Source organism: Podarcis bocagei (genome assembly GCF_964188305.1).
Source record: "Podarcis bocagei genome assembly, chromosome: 5".
NCBI lineage: Eukaryota > Metazoa > Chordata > Lepidosauria > Squamata > Lacertidae > Podarcis > Podarcis bocagei.
The window spans coordinates 4,429,155-4,444,927 of NC_138129.1; the positions used below are offsets into that span (position 1 = coordinate 4,429,155).

The window sequence follows — 15,773 nt, forward strand, 5'->3', positions numbered from 1 at the left end:
GCAGAACGGTGGGGGTGGAATCCCTCCTTCACGGAGTCCAAGAACACAAGAGCCCCATGAACGTAATGTCCCTCTGCTCCCTCTCACCATGTGCTGCTATTCAGGGATAGACTGCCTCTGTGCACAAAGGCTCTGCCTAACCACCTTAGCTAACCACGGCCAACGGCACCAACCTCCTTCACAAGAAACACGGAACCTGCTTTGATAGCGAAGCGGGCTCCCTCTGAAGGGGTGGACTCTCTTCCACCTGAGGCATTTAAGCAGAGGTTGGACGTCCACCTGGCAGGGGTTCTTCAGCGGCCATTCCTGCACTGCAGAGGGTTGGGCTGGATGGCATTTGGGGATTCCTTCCAGCCCTGTGATTCTATGGGAAGCTAGTCAAGCCATTTACCCAAGTCAAGCCTTTACCAAAGGTGTCATGGGCTTTGAAGACACTCGAACTCAGGACGCAAGGGAGAAACGTGCTAAGAGGAAGGCATGCTTGGCAAATCCACACCGTGATCAACTCCTGCCCGGAAAGCAATGTCCCCACTGTGGAAGGATGTGTGGATCCAGAATTGGCCTCCACAGTGACTTACGGACTCATTGTTAAAATTGTGTTTATGGAAGACCATCTTACTTGGCTACGATTGATCGCCAAAGAAGACAAAGAGTTTGACTGATTATTTGCAACTGTTTTTCTGATGATTCCTTTATTCTATGAGATGTATGTTGTATCTGGGGCTTTCCATTACGTTCTCGTTATTTATCATTTGTGAGCGACTTTGCGATTTGTGTGAGCAGCACAGAAATATAATAACCGAAACGAAAGAGGCAGATGTTGCACCATCAGTGCAGCGTGGATAGTACGACTTCCATGGAGGAGTTGTGATTATTTGAGACACTGACTCTCTTTGAACACATAGGACTGGCTTTAATAGAATCTAATGGTGGAATATTTGCAGGCAGGGATGCCAAGGAAAGACCCTGCAGCAGTTCTTAGCAGGAAGGTATAAAGACGCCGGGCCGGGAGTAAGGCAGGCCGTTGCTTTTGGGTGCAGCTCAGCAAAGCAAGAGGGAAATTGGCTCCCAGAGGCCTACAGGGAGGGCGTTGCGTGATCGAGGTGCATAATCCCAATCTCGTTTCCAGCAGCTACAGGGGGAAATCCTCGTCCGTGGGGATGTTGAGAACAATATCCATATCTGGGGTGCACCTGGAAGGAAAAAGCAAAGGGCAAATCAGAGGAGAGGAAGCGCAAATGTCTGAGGCAGAAAAGAGAGGCAGAAGAGCAGCAGCAAAACTGCCGTGTCCCTTGTCTCTTTCACAAAATGGAAGTCTTCATGCAGCGCAGTAAAAACTATGGGACTCGCTCCCCCAGGAGGCAGTGATGGCCTGGGTGGCTTTAAAAGAGGATTAGACAAGACTGTGAAAGAGGAGAGGGCTCTTGAAGGCTACTGGGAGTCATTTTGGACTCACAGCTGTCCATGGAGGCGCAGGTCAATTCTGTGTCCAGGGCAGCTGTTTACTAGCTCCATCTGGTACGCAGGCTGAGACCCTCCCTGCCCGCAGACTGTCTGGCCAGAGTGGTGCATGCTCTGGTTATCTCCCGCTTGGACTACTGCAATGCGCTCTACGTGGGGCTACCTTTGAAGGTGACCCGGAAACTACAACTAATCCAGAACACAGCAGCTAGACTGGAGACTGGGAGCGGCCGCCGAGACCACATAACACCAGTCTTGAAAGAGCTACATTGGCTCCCAGTACATTTCCAAGCACTATTCAAAGTGTTGGTGCTGACCTTTAAAGCCCTAAACGGCCTCAGTCCAGTATATCTGAAGGAGCGTCTCCACCCCCATCGTTCTGCCCAGACACTGAGGTCCAGCGCCAAGGGCCTTCTGGCGGTTCCCTCCCTGCGAAAAGCCAAGTTACAGGGAACCAGGCAGAGGGCTTTCTCGGTTGTGGCACTCTCCCTGTGGAATGCCCTGCCACCAGATGTCAAAGAGAACAACAAGTACTAGACTTTTAGAAGACATCTGAAGGCAGCCCTGTTTAGGGAAGCTTTTAATGTTTGATGTATTACAGTATTTTAATATTTTTTTGGAAGCCGCCCAGAGTGGCTGGGGAATCCCAGCCAGATGGGTGGGGTATAAATAATAAATTATTATTATTACTACTGCTAGCCAAGATGGCTCTGATCTGCCTCCACATTCGGAGGCAGTGATGCTTCTGAATGCCAGGAGGGGAGGGGGCTCGGGGGCTCAGATCCTGCCAGCAGGTTTCTCACACACATCTGGGTGGCCTCTGTGACAACAGGATGCAGGACTCGATTAGGGATGGGAGATATATCGATATAGCGTCCAAAACTGGTTTCATCATTTCAGACCTGGCAACACATGCCAAAATCACAATGTGGGGAAAACCGTGAATCCAGCCAATGCTTCTCTCAATTCCTGCAGCCCTTGTTCAACTCTGCCGGCCCAGCTCTCCCCTGCCTCATGTAGGGGGGGCAGCGCATCACAAGAGGCGGCGCCGGCAAAAATCAAGACACAGGAAAAACCATGAAGGCAGCCAAAGTCTCTACATAGCTCCACCTTATTTCAGACATTGTGCTATATCGTTATACAGTGGTACCTCGGGTTACATAAGCTTCAGGTCACAGATGCTTCAGGTTACAGACTCCGCTAACCCAGAAATAGTACCTCGGGTTAAGAACTTTGCTTCAGGATGAGAACAGAAATCGGGCTCCGGCGGTGAGGCAGCAGCAGGAGGCCCCATTAGCTAAAGTGGTGCTTCAGGTTAAGAACAGTTTCAGGTTAAGAAGGGACCTCCGGAATGAATTAAGTACTTAACCCGAGGTACCACTGTATATAGTAATGTTTAGCTGGTGATCTATCACGTTGTTGAAAACCAGATATTGCTAAGCCCTAGACTAAGATCTGCTTATGTCCTTGTGATTGGCAGCAGGAAGCTGGCAGGGAGGACAGGAACCAAAGTGACCCAGTCAATTCTCATTGCCTAAAAACAGGGTCCCACAAGAGACTATGAAGCTGCAGACTCCTTTATTCCACCATGTAAACTGCTAGAGAGCCGCCCTGCTTCTCCTGCTTTTCAGTCCCTGGTGCAACCCCTTGGCCAATGCAACGCATCACACACACACACCCCAGGGCTCGCTCAGCGTGAAAGGATGGCCCAAAGTGCCCCCAGAAAATGCTACTGCTTGGGACACAGGCTAAGGGACCTACTTGGGTCTACGGAGGAGGACGTCTGCAAAGATCACTTCCCGCGGATCCCCAGTGGAGTGATGGAGCGTGTTGAGGTTCTTGTGCAACGCGGTGACGTCTTTCACCAGTCCAGCAATTACCTGAAAGGAGAAAGCAGCAAGTCAGGGAGATGGGTGAAGAGGGTTCTAGCCCACGAAAGGTGACGCCATAACAAGCCCACGAGTCACTGAGGTGCCACAAGACTTCTTGCTGCTGTTGTAACAACTCCTGCCCTCGCAGGCCGGCCACAAACACTTCCCATTCCCCTGCTCCAAATTGCCTTCCCCCTCCACGGAGTTTTAAACATGTCGGGCTTCCAGATCTGAAGTTCACCGCTTACTCACAGGTAACTCTGAGGGTGCCCTATTGCTGCCTCCACCGAGTCGTAGAGAAAACCTCTGCCTGAGTTTAGCTACCACCATCAGGCCGAGCCGGAGATGTGGAAGATTCTCTCCAAATGATGATCCAATTATTTTAGCTCCACCTTCAAACTACACTCGGCTCAGGATCTCAGCCGACAATCCACCGGGGGTGGCGTTTCACGTTCATCGCGAAAGATAGAACTCCCTCCCAAGGCACCTCCATGCCAAAAACCAGCCTCCCCTCATTCCAGCTCCAGTTGTGAGATCGTTCCCCAGGGATGTTGGGAGTAGGGACCAGTCAGGGTGGAGTAACCAGGAACACTAAGCGCCTTCTCAGGACTCAGTACACCTCAGAAGGTGCTGGACTCCCCTTCACTGGTTGGACGGTCACCTGTGAGCGATTCTTCAGCGGTGATTTCTGCATTGCAGGGGGCTGGACAAGATGGCCTTCGAGTTCCCTTCCGATGCCACAATTCTATGACAAGGAGTGTTGAGAGGTACCAGCTGGTACTCAGGGAAGACACCCCACCCCACCAAGGAGGAAGGCTCAGAGCCCAGAGATTGCTGGTGGGACACTGAGGAGGGGTCAGAGGAGGAAGGGTTGGATGCTGAAGGAGCAACAGGGTTTAGTGAGCACGGAGAGCCGGTGACAGAGAACAGTTCAGACTCTGAGGCTGAAGCAGAGGGGGCGGAGATTAAGAGCCTGCTGAAGAATCCAGGGAGCCTTCCTCTCTTGCTGAGACAAGCTCTCCCCTCCCCGCCCTGTTTCCAAGAGTACACAGGACAATGAGGAGGGCAAGACAGAGACCAAAGTTGCGCAGATGCAGTTTGGGGCTGCTGGGGAAACATCTGGGAGAGGAGGAGCCTTAGAAAGGGTGGAAAGCAGGGGCCGCCAGTCCTGCTCTATAGGGGCAAGACCTATTGGGAAGGGTTGCTGAGTTTTATGTTCACTTCCTTGAATAAAAAGTGAACTTCGCTGGCAACTGGCTCTGCTTCACCTGGCTCCAGCCCTGACACCCTAGCCCAGACATTGGCAGAATTCCCCGCCGAGCCATTTGCTGCCGTCCCCAAGCCTCTTGCCTCCTTTTGTTTGCTTATTTGTCTTTTCAGCTCCAAATTGTTCTTATCCATCTGGTGAAGGCCGTCCTGGTATTCCATCAGTTTCTTCTGCACAGAGAAAGGGGGAAATGCAATTTAGAAGCAAAGATGGACAAAGGATCCTGGAAGTCAACAAGAGGGTACCCTGCGCCCCTGGAAGGTGCGAGTTCCCAGAGGACAGTTCGACAGATCGCTTTGCCAAGCCGCACGCTGTGGCTCAATTGACACTCAAGCTGCCACTTGACTATCATAGATCAAATCATTTTTCAGAGGGCATGAATCTCAATGCCAGAGATTTTTTTTTGGGGGGGCGGACTATTCCTCCTGCACTTTCTGCTCCAGTAGACAGAAGAACATTTCCCAGATATTTTGAATTATATATGCATATATGTGTTAAGATATTCTGTTCCACCTTAAGAGGAACAGGCTGTTGTGTGTCACATGCCTGTTTACATTCCAGCACAGCATGCTGGGAACTTCCGTTTGAGTATAAAAAGGTAAAGGGACCCCTAACCATTAGGTCCAGTCGCAGCCGACTCTGGGGTTGCGGTGCTCATCTCGCTTTATTGGCCAAGGGAGCTGGCATACAGCTTCCGAGTCATGTGGCCAGCACGACTAAGCCGCTTATGGCAAACCAGAGCAGTGCACGGAAACGCTGTTTACCTTCCTGCCAGAGCGGTACCTATTGATCTACTTGCACTTTGACGTGCTTTTGAACTGCTAGGGTGGCAGGAGCCGGGACCGAGCAACGGGAGCTCACCCCGTCACGGGGATTCGAACCACCAACCTTCTGATCGGCAAGTCCTGTGCTCTGTGGTTTAACTCACAGCGCCACCCATATAGCTTTTGCTTATGCTGTTTGCTTGGACACGAAGGGGAGAAGACATATTTTTCCTCTGTTCTGATGCTGAATAAAATACCTGTAAATACACTTTACACAGCCCCTAACCTGCCCTTCTGTTGTGAAGAGCTGTTTTCTTTGCTGGCTTGCGTGCTCAGCTTCTGAAGGTTTCTGAAGCTCGGGTCACAGTTACATGCTGATCCAAGAACCGGAGTTTGCCAAGCTGCTGGCCGGTGGGCTGGAGCCAGCTGGGGGCCTGCCAATTGCCCCCATTTCCTTGATCGCATCCCAACAACATGTACACAGTTGCCTTATCTTGCATTGGGTCATCGGTGGATCTAGGCCACTACTCTCTGGGCCTGGTGGTGGCCCAAACAGAAATGGCATGAGAAAACTGTGATCAGATCCCCTGATGTTCTGCTTTTTACTTAAAAGCACCTGCCAAGGTTTGTGGGTTTGTTTGCAACAGCAACACCGGGGAAGGGAGCGTTTGAGAGCCTTCGCTCAAAGGCAGAGCATGTGCTCTGCGTGCGAAAGGTCCCAGGTCAATCTACAAGTAGGACTGTGCCCTGTCTGAAAACCTCAAGAAAATTGCCTGTCAGAGGAAGACCACAATGAGCAAGATGGGCCAATGGTCTAACTGGGTCGCAGGGAGTTCTCTTCCCTCTCACTTGCTGCTGCCACACCTGTTGGCTCCGCTAACCTGTCTTGGACCCTGTGGGCACTGCACTGGAAACTCCCAATGTAGGGAAATAATTTACAAAAAAGTCCTCAAGTAAAATCTGCAACTTTGCTTTTTTCCACCGTGGTAACAAGCTTGTAGCCCAGGAGACGATCTCTCTGGGCCTCTGGCCAAGTGAGGAAGCCCAGACACATTGCACAGAGAGTAGACAACCCTAACCAGCCCCACCCAGACCCATCCACTGGGCAAAGCACAGACAACCAGCCCTGCCCCACGGACCTCTGTAACGCGCTGCAAAAAGCGCTCCCGCTCCTTTTGCGTCTTTGTTGCCATATTGTCCAGGCACTTTTTGAACACATCCTCCATCTCCTCCAGTTCGTCCTGGGGGCGGCAAAGCAGGAAAAGGGATCAAACTGGTACCCAAGGGCTCTTTGCTGCCAGCCCTGTGCCCAAGAAGACAAGGCAGAGGCCAGCAAGGGCTCCCTCAGCTCACCTGTTGCTCTTCGTTCAGGTTTCGGACGCTGCGCATCAGAGAGGCTATCTGGACGGCTTTCACCGGGTACTCCTTGTCCATGTAGGTTCTCAGGATGTTGAGCTCCTCCTGGAGGACGTGCACTTTGGCCTGCATGCGTTTCATCTCCTGATCCAGTTCTGGAGTAGGAGGAAGAGGGCAAGGCAAGAGGAAGAAGATGAAAGCAAATGTTGTTGCTGCTGTTGTTGTTGTTGTTTCTATACCGCTTTATATTTTTAAGAAAAAATCTCAAAGCAGTTTACACCACATTAAAATGTCAAAGAAAACAACCCAGAAGAAAACATTACTGAAGAAAGTCAAATATAAAGTATACAGTCAAACCAACATAATTAACTAAAATATTGTCTTAAAGATTTCAAAATAAAAATTACAAAGGAGGATACATATTTAATACAAACAAAGTTAACAAACAAAATCTTAAACATTTCAAAAGAAAACGTTGCTAAATGAGGTCAAATATAAAATGCACATTTAAAACAGGAGAATTAACAAGAGAATAAAACATTCGTCTTCTCCCAGGCCTGTGGCTAATTAAAACAATCTATGGTATTTAAAACTGTGTGTGTAGCAGGGCATTGTTTGCATTTGTTACTATGATTTGTATTTTTCTGTTTTCTGCTAACTTTCCACTACAGCTAAATCCAAAGATCTCCTTGGGTTTACTGGTTTGGGCTCCTTCTCTGCCCCACCCAGCTGGGAGCAGGCAGGGTATCTGAGATCGCGTGCTGCTTACTTCCCAAATTCTTCTCCACCGTTTTCTCTGCTGCCGCAAGATCTGCTTTTGCTACACCAGCTTGGTTCTGACTTGAGTCCCGAAGAGATCGGATAATTGTCTGCAGAGACAGGAGCAAAAGGCACCAGTTCTTGGGACCACCAAGAACCAAAGCTAGTTCATGAACCACTTGCAGCTCCTAGTTTGTACAGAAAAGTCAACCCGGATTCCACAGGGTGGGTGCCACTACTGAGAAGGCCCTCTGCAGTGGCAGTAGGATGGAGTAAGGAACAGAAACTGAGAGCTCTTGGAGAAAATATTTTAAAAGACGGATTTCTCACTCTGAAGAACAAGTATCATGAAGCAAAGAATACAGGCCTGAAGCCTGATCGCGTCTTGGAGACTAGATTTAATTGAAGCAGAAAGGAATAGACGAGAGAAAGACTTTGGTAGTATTTACTCCCACCTCCCCATTGCAGACGTAATCTCAAATGTGCCAAGCTACGTTCTAAGGGGTTTCCCCAGCCAAAGACGGTGGAGTGAAAGGGAGAACCCCAACACATTAAGATAATTTTGAGGACTGAGAGGGACAAACAGTGGAGCTAGTTTGTACAGAAAAGTCAATTGGGAAGAAATCCAAAAGGATCCCTCCAAACTGGGTGGCTGGGGATTAGAATGGCCATGTGAGCAAGTGTCAAGCAATGCAGGCTGGGAGAAAAATATCCTAACTTCCCAAAGGCACTCCTGGAGTCTGAACTAGTGGTGACTGGCCAGGGAAAGTGCCTGGGAGTCATAGTGGAAAGCTTGATGAAAATGACAACCCCAGTTTGCAGCAGCTCTGGAAAAGTCAAAATCTATGTTGGGGTTGTTGGGAAAGGGACTGAAAATAAAACTGCCAATATCACAATGCCAATATCTGTGGTGCACTACGTAAATTGGATTTTATAATACTTCAGAGCGAATAACACAAAACAAAATATTTAAAACATGCACAGCATTCAGGATTAACACTCGCTGTGCTCAGTGGGGATTACTGCCTAGTAAGCGTGTTAAGGATTGCAAGCAAAGCTGTTGGACTTCTTATCCAACGATTTCAGTTGCAACCGTAGTGCATAAGATTGCACTAAGATTGTTTTCCATAGTGATAGGTTTCACTGCCTCAGAATGCTTCACAGCAGGCTGCCCAATAAATTGCAGGCGGGCAATTTATAATCTAATTGTACGAACTTCAACCGCTCCTGGATATATGGGAAGAGCTGTTAAGTCAGTGGCAGAGAACACACTTCACTTGCAAAAAGTTCCATATTGAACTCCTGTCTGGAAAAGACTCTGACCTGAAACCCTGGGAAGTCACCGCTAGTTAAGACAATCCTGTGCTAGATGGACCGTTGCAGGGGGCTGGAATAGATGGCCTTTGGGTGTACTCTCCAAATTTACTATAATATGATTCTCTGACTCAGTATCAGGCAGCTTCCTATGTTTCTAGAAGCACAGAGAAGCTGCTTAGTTCAAGCAAAGGGCTGGGATTCAGGAGCTTCCCTTCCATGCCAATTATCGCCAGGTACAGCCACATGGCGGGACGCAGGTGGCGCTGTGGGTTAAACCACAGAGCCTAGGACTTGCCGATCAGAAGGTCGGCGGTTCAAATCCCCGCAACGGGGTGAGCTCCCGTTCCTCAGTCCCTGCTCCTGCCCACCTAGCAGTTCAAAAGCACATCAAAGTGCAAGTAGATAATTAGGTACCGCTCCAGTGGGAAGGTAAACGGCGTTTCCGTGCGCTGCTCTGGTTCGCCAGAAGTGGCTTAGTTATGCTGGCCACATGACCTGGAAGCTGTACGCCGACTCCATTGGCCAATAAAGCGAGATGAGCGCCACAACCCCAGAGTTGGCCACGACTGGACCTAATGGTCAGGGGTCCCTTTACCTTCAGCCACATGGCCCTGACGCAGAGCGATTCAGGTGCCTAAGCCCACTTCCTAACTACACCAGCCTTACCCCAAACATGTCGTACTGCTGGAGAAGTCCCCTGGCCTGGACGACGGTGTCTGCATCCATCTCCTTGATCTCCTCCATCAGCGCCCGGTTTTTCTCCAGGAGAAAGTTGGAATGGCGTTTTATTTCTTCCAAGCTGTTTGTCTTGTGCTTGATAAACCGCTGGGGAGTTTTTGGAAGGAAGGGGTTACCAAACAGCTCACCTCTTCTTCTTCTTCTTTTTTTAAAAATATATTTTTATTGAACAATTTTAACAAAACAAATTATCAATCAATAAAATCCCCCTTTTTATTCCCTCCCATCCCTCCCTCTCCCACCCTCCTAAAACTTCTCTCAGCTCCCCTCTCTGATTTGTTTGCACATATTATTCTCTGCATGTTAAAAAGTTGTGCATATCATTACCTTATCTATCCTATGTTCTACTAATATATTTGTGAATGTTTATTCAAAACCTGCCAAGGAATCCAAGACCTTTTGTTGTCTTTATAAATAGTTTGTTAAAAGTTCCCATCCTTCCTTAAAGTCACAATTGTCCTTCTCTCGTAGTTTACGTATATGTTAACTTTGCCAATTCCGCATAGCTCATCAGTTTTTCTTGCCACTGTTCTTTGTTGGGACTTCCTTGTTCTTTTCAGCTCACCTCTTCTTAACGCCACCCAAAACCGGAGGATGCCAGCAGTCCAAGAATGCTGCAACCCTCCCTTTTGCACTGTCGTGGAAATTGCGCAACTGGTTCCCATCACCAAATTTGGAGTTTCTGGTAAAAATTGCAGAAATCAAATCTACACCTGATTCTGGGAACACCCCAAGGCTTTTACTTGACTACATGGAGTCCTGTGTCCAGGACCGCAGTTTCAGAAGGATATTGACAAGCTGGAAGGTGTGCAGAGGAGAGTGACCAAGATGGTCACAGGTCTGGAAACTAAGCCGGATGAGGAACAATGGAGGGAGTTGGGTATGTTTAGCCTGGAAAAGAGGAGGCTGAGAGGAGACAGAATAGCCATCTTCAAATATCTGAAGGGCTGCCACATGGAAGATGGAACGAGCTTGTTTTCTCCTGCTCTGGGGGGTAGGCCCTGAACCAGTGGATTAAAATTACAGTGGTGCCTCGCAAGATGAAAATAATTCGTTCCGCGAGTCTTTTCGTCTTGTGATGTTTTTCGTCTTGCGAAGCACGGTCCGTCGCAACTGCACCTCTTCAAGCGGCTTTAAGAAAAAAGCACAAGACGTTTTCGTCTTGCGAAGCAAGCCCATAGGGAAATTCGTCTAGTGAAGCAACGCAAAACCAAAAAACCCTTTCGTCTAGCGACTTTTTCGTCTTGCGAGGCATTCGTCTTGCGGGGGCACCAACGTATAAGGAAGGAGATTCCAACAAAACATTACAAAGAACTTTCTGAGGGTTAGAAGAAGAAGAAGAAGAAGAAGAAGAAGGGGAGTTTGGCTTTGATATCCCGCTTTATCACGACCCGAAGGAGTCTCAAAGCAGCTAACATTCTCCTTTCCCTTCCTCCCCCCACAACAAACACACTGTGAGGTGAGTGGGGCTGAGAGACTTCAGAGAAGTGTGACTGGCCCAAGGTTACCCAGCAGCTGCGTGTGGAGGAGCAGGGAAGCGAACCCGGTTCACCAGATTACGAGTCTACCTCTCTTAACCACTACACCACACTGGCTCTCTTTATTTTGGAAAAATGGAAAGTTAGCGCTGTTTGACAGTGGAATGGACTCCCTCGAAGGTGGTGGACTCTTTATCACTGGAGATTTCTAAGCAGAGACTTGATGCCCATTTGTTATGGGTTCGATAGTTGTGCTTCCTGCATTGCAGGGGGCTGGAGCAGATGACGCTTAGGGTCCCTTCTAACTCTAAAATTCTATGTTTCTAGACCATCCCTATGTCTGTATCAGCAGCACCTGATGCCGCAGGGTTCAACGCAGGGTATCGCTTTATGTACCTGAATGATTCTGATATTCTCCAGTCTCTTGGCCCGGGCCATTTCCTTTGTCATATTTAGATTCCAAGTGGACTTCTGTCGCATAGAGGGCATCATTCTCACAACCGTCCTTGCAGTTGTTGCCCATTCTGAAACAGAAAAGTGGCATGAATTTGTTTTGGGTAAAACACCCAGTTTACAGCTGCTGGGGACAACATGGCAGAGAAGGGGAGAATGTGCTGAAAGTTTCTCCAGCCCGGAAGAGTTTGGGGTAGCAACCAACTCCTCCTCCACCGCCCAGGGGCCGGAGTCCAGGCACACAAGCAAAACCTTTCCCAACCTATTTTCTTCTCTTTCGGCTTTTCTGGAGAACTGACACCCCCTTTCTTCTTCAAGTCCTTTGATGCCGAAATTGGAGGCATGTTTAATTTTAGTGCGGACTTCCGTGCCACATTGTCTCTTTGCCATCTGCTGTAATCCTAAAAGTGACACAAGAAAGGGACAGGCTCATATGGAGGAAGCAGACAATATTCAGCAGAAGAACATTCTTTAAGACAAAAAAAACCAAACGGAAAAAGGCCCTAAAAGCAAACGTATCCCTGGGCATGTGCAGAGTGCCTTTCTGATTGTGAAGCAAACTGTTCCTTGCCTGTCTGAAGAGGGTGTAATCTAGTGTTCCGCACCTCAGCCTATTCCCCAAGAATGGCAGAGGACCCACAAAGGCTCTGCTGCTTCTCACAAATAGCTGGTAGTCATTCAACTGGGAGAAAGCTCAAGGGAGACCAACACATGCAATGACCTACTGGTTATATAAGGGACAAGGTGATCTCTCAAACATAGAACCTTATAGGTTCATATCAACACCTTGAATGTTTTTATGCCACCAATCTTATGCAGGCAATTAAGAAATCATCTTTCTGCTTACATTATGCTCAGATTAGGGAGGTCTTTAAGGCAGATAAAAAATAGGTTTCCAGGTGGAAAAATCGAAATTAGAAACAGAACTGTTAGAACCTAAGACCAAGGTACTTGCTTGGTCTTAGGACCAAGGTCAACTTGCTGTTGAAATGGAATACGCAGGATGAAACTGTCAAATCAGCTATGATATGATTATGAAAATATGATCTATGAATAACTTCATTTTATTTGTATTTTCTTTTCTCATTCTTTGTTTATCTTACAATCTTACTTTGATTCTTTTTGTTTGTTATATGGTGATGGTACTTTATATGTTTGGTGGTTTGTTTGTTGTTTAAAAACTGTAATAAATATCATTTTTTAAAAAAGAAATCATCTTTCTGCAATTTCCAATTCTATTTTTTTTTATTGTGTATAGATATTCCTGCAAAATGCTTTGATATCTATTTTATTTATGCACTTATTAAATTTGCATTCCGCCTTTCATCCAAAGATCCCAGGGTGGTTGATAACAGAAGACAAAATGAGAATTCAAAATACATAGTAAAACAAAAACAAAATACCTAATAAAATGAATCCTTAATCGCTCTCCCACAAACACATTTAATACAGTATTCTATGATATAACTGTATGCAAGTACTTTTAAAAATATATCTGTAAATACATTCAGGGAAGAAAGAAGTGTGGGCCAACTGGATTTAGTTGTTTTATTTTTATTTATTCGGCTAATTAGTCACTCTGTTTACAAAATGCAAACTCACAGAGACTTACAATATAATTGCCGTACTGTTTTGTAAAATTACCCCCTCCCCACTTTCTGGGACTCACAGTTTGTCTTATGGAGCTGATGAGGCTCTTGGGGAAGATAGTTGGACTCTGGAAAGCCATCTTTGGAGCCCGTGGCCAGGCGGGAGGGAAGGAAATTGGCAGGCTCTAAAGAGACAAAGAAGAAAAGTGGAGAATAATAATAATAATAATTTATTATTTATACCCCGACCATCTGGCTGGGCTTCCAACAAAACACTAAAATACAATAACCTATTAAACATTAAAAGCTTCCCTAAACAGGGCTGCCCTCAGATGTCTTCTAAAAGTCTGGCATTTTTCTCTTTGACATCTGGTGGGAGGGCGTTCCACAGGGCGGGTGCCACCACCGAGAAGGCCCTCTGCCTGGTTCCCTGTAACTTGGCTTCTTGCAGGGAGGGAACCAACAGAAGGCCCTCAGAGCTGGACTTCAGTGTCCGGGCAGAACGATGGGGGTGGAGACGCTCCTTCAGGTCATAGAATCATAGAATCATAGAGTTGGAAGAGACCACAAGGGCCATCGAGTCCAACCCCCTGCCAAGCAGGAAACACCATCAGAGCACTCCTGACATATGGTTGTCAAGCCTCTGCTTAAAGACCTCCAAAGTAGGAGACTCCACCACACTCCTTGGCAGCAAATTCCACTGTCGAACAGCTCTTACTGTCAGGAAGTTCTTCCTAATGTTTAGGTGGAATCTTCTTTCTTGTAGTTTGGATCCATTGCTCCGTGTCCGCTTCTCTGGAGCAGCAGAAAACAACCTTTCTCCCTCCAGGAGAACTCCCTCCAGGTCTACTGGACCAAGGCCATTTAGGGTTTTAAAGGTCAGCACCAACACTTTGAATTGTGCTCGGAAACGTACTGGGAGCCAATGAAGATTTTTCAGGACCGGTGTTATGTGGTCTCGGCAGCCGCTCCCAGTCACCAGTCTAGCTGCCGCATTCTGGATTAGTTGCAGTTTCCAGGTCACCTTCAAAGGCAGCCCCACGTAGAGCGCATTGCAGTAGTCCAAGCAGGAGATAACCAGAGCATGCACCACTCTGGTGAGACAGTCCGCAGGCAGATAGGGTCTCAGCCTACGTACCAGATGGAGCTGGTAGACAGCCGCCCTGGACACAGAATTGACCTGCGCCTCCATGGACAGCTGTGAGTCCAAAATGACTCCCAGGCTGCGCACCTGGTCCTTCAGGGGCACAGTTACCCCATTCAGGACCAGGGAGTCCTCCACACCAGCCTGCCTCCTGTCCCCCAAAAACAGTACTTCTGTCTTGTCAGGATTCAACCTCAATCTGATGTGAACCTCAATAACGATGTGATTATATATGTTTAAATGGAAAATTATTTTAATAACAGTAATAATGGTGATGATGATGACAGTAATAATAATAATAAAACATTGTATGGCCCTTTTCGGGAGAGAGGCGGACCAAGCGCAGCCTCCCCGCTTGTTCTCCTGGACCTTTGGATCCCGTTGCCCTGCCGGGCTCCAGTCGTGTCTCCCGCCAGCGCCGCTCTCCCTCAAGGATAGACTGCCCCTGGCCAGGGAGGCTCCATGCGGCCTTTACCTGCTGCCGCTCCCCGTCGCGCTTTCGCCCAGCCTCCCGCGTCTCCTAGCAACCGGCGCGGCCGGCCGCCGTCTCCATGGCGACCGAGGGAAGTACGGAAGCCGAGCCGGGGTGGATGAGTCTAGCGGGGGGGACCGTCCGCAAAGTACCACACGCTCTCGGAAGCGTTGCGCACCCTAAAGAGCCATCGGCGTGGAAAGGATCACCTCCTCCTCCTCATCCTCCCTGCCAGCAACCCTTTGGAAACATGTAATTCTGTATCCGAGATTTCGGCTTCCCTCTTTCGCGTTCCCCGCAGAATTCTTCGCCTCCAGGGATCGGGTACTTTATGGACGGTCCCTGGGGGTAAGGAAAGCCCCGCCCCGGCAGTGGCCACGCCTCCGCCCTCCAACATTCCGCGCATGCGCGATCGCCTTTTCGCACACGTGCGTTTCTCGAGATAGTGCGGCCGGTTGCAGACGCGGCAAAAGCGTCTTATTGTATGTTCGTTTGTCTGTTTCCCCGCTCTCTCCTCTGCAAAGCAAATTGCACCGAAGGAAACGCCTTGTCTTCTTGAGTTTCAGCCCCGCAATTTCCCACCCCGTTAGGTAGGAAGCTGCTGTATACCGAGTCAGGCTGCTGCTCAATTTAGCGCTGTATAGACAGCATCTTAAAAAGCAGAGACATCACCTTGCCAACAAAGGTCCGTATAGTTAAAGCCATGGTTTTCCCAGTAGTGATGTATGGAAGTGAGAGCTGGACCATAAAGAAGGCTGATCGCCAAAGAATGGATGCTTTTGAATTATGGTGCTGGAGGAGACTCTGGAGAGTCCCATGGACTGCAGGAAGATCAAACCTCTCCATTCTGAAGGAAATCAGCCCTGAGTGCTCACTGGAAGGACAGATCCTGAAGCTGAGGCTCCAAGACTTTGGCCACCTGGAAAAGACCCTGATGTCGGGAAAGATGGAGGGCACAAGGAGAAGGGGACGACAGAGGACGAGATGGTTGGATAGTGTTCTTGACATGAGTTTGACCAAAGTGCGGGAGGCAGTGGAAGACAGGAGTGCCTGGCATGCTCTGGTCCATGGGGTCACAAAGAGTCAGACACGACTAAACAACAA

General features: G+C 48.4%; 1 protein-coding gene across 2 annotated transcripts; it reads right to left on the reverse strand.

The window, feature by feature from the left end:
• Positions 1 to 892: 892 nt before the first annotated feature.
• Positions 893 to 14,784, reverse strand: LOC308588186 (uncharacterized protein C20orf96). Of its 2 annotated transcripts, none has more exons than XM_081196565.1 (11): positions 14,673 to 14,784; positions 13,134 to 13,238; positions 11,727 to 11,865; positions 11,408 to 11,535; positions 9,462 to 9,620; positions 7,489 to 7,588; positions 6,717 to 6,874; positions 6,503 to 6,604; positions 4,683 to 4,769; positions 3,223 to 3,341; positions 893 to 1,193 (listed from the first exon to the last, which is right to left on the reverse strand). In XM_081196565.1, the coding sequence occupies exons 2-11, from the start codon at positions 13,191 to 13,193 to the stop codon at positions 1,133 to 1,135; spliced, it is 1,113 nt and encodes a 370-aa protein (XP_081052691.1). In that variant the 5' UTR covers positions 13,194 to 13,238; positions 14,673 to 14,784; the 3' UTR covers positions 893 to 1,132. The 2 variants fall into 2 exon arrangements, with proteins under 2 accessions (XP_081052691.1, XP_081052692.1); XM_081196566.1 differs by lacking the exon at positions 14,673 to 14,784 and adding an exon at positions 14,567 to 14,668.
• Between the last annotated feature and the right edge of the window lie 989 nt (positions 14,785 to 15,773).

Bases quoted from the DNA above. Each gene is read 5' to 3' on its own strand.
- LOC308588186 (XM_081196565.1), bottom strand. From the start codon at position 13,193: ATGGCTTTCCAGAGTCCAACTATCTTCCCCAAGAGCCTCATCAGCTCC. The intron at 9,621-11,407 runs GTACATAAAGCG...AAAACTCCCCAG, and splicing joins AGAATATCAGAATCATTCAG to CGGTTTATCAAGCACAAGAC. The intron at 3,342-4,682 runs GCAAGAGGCTTG...TTCTCCTTTCAG, and splicing joins AAATAAGCAAACAAAAGGAG to GTAATTGCTGGACTGGTGAA.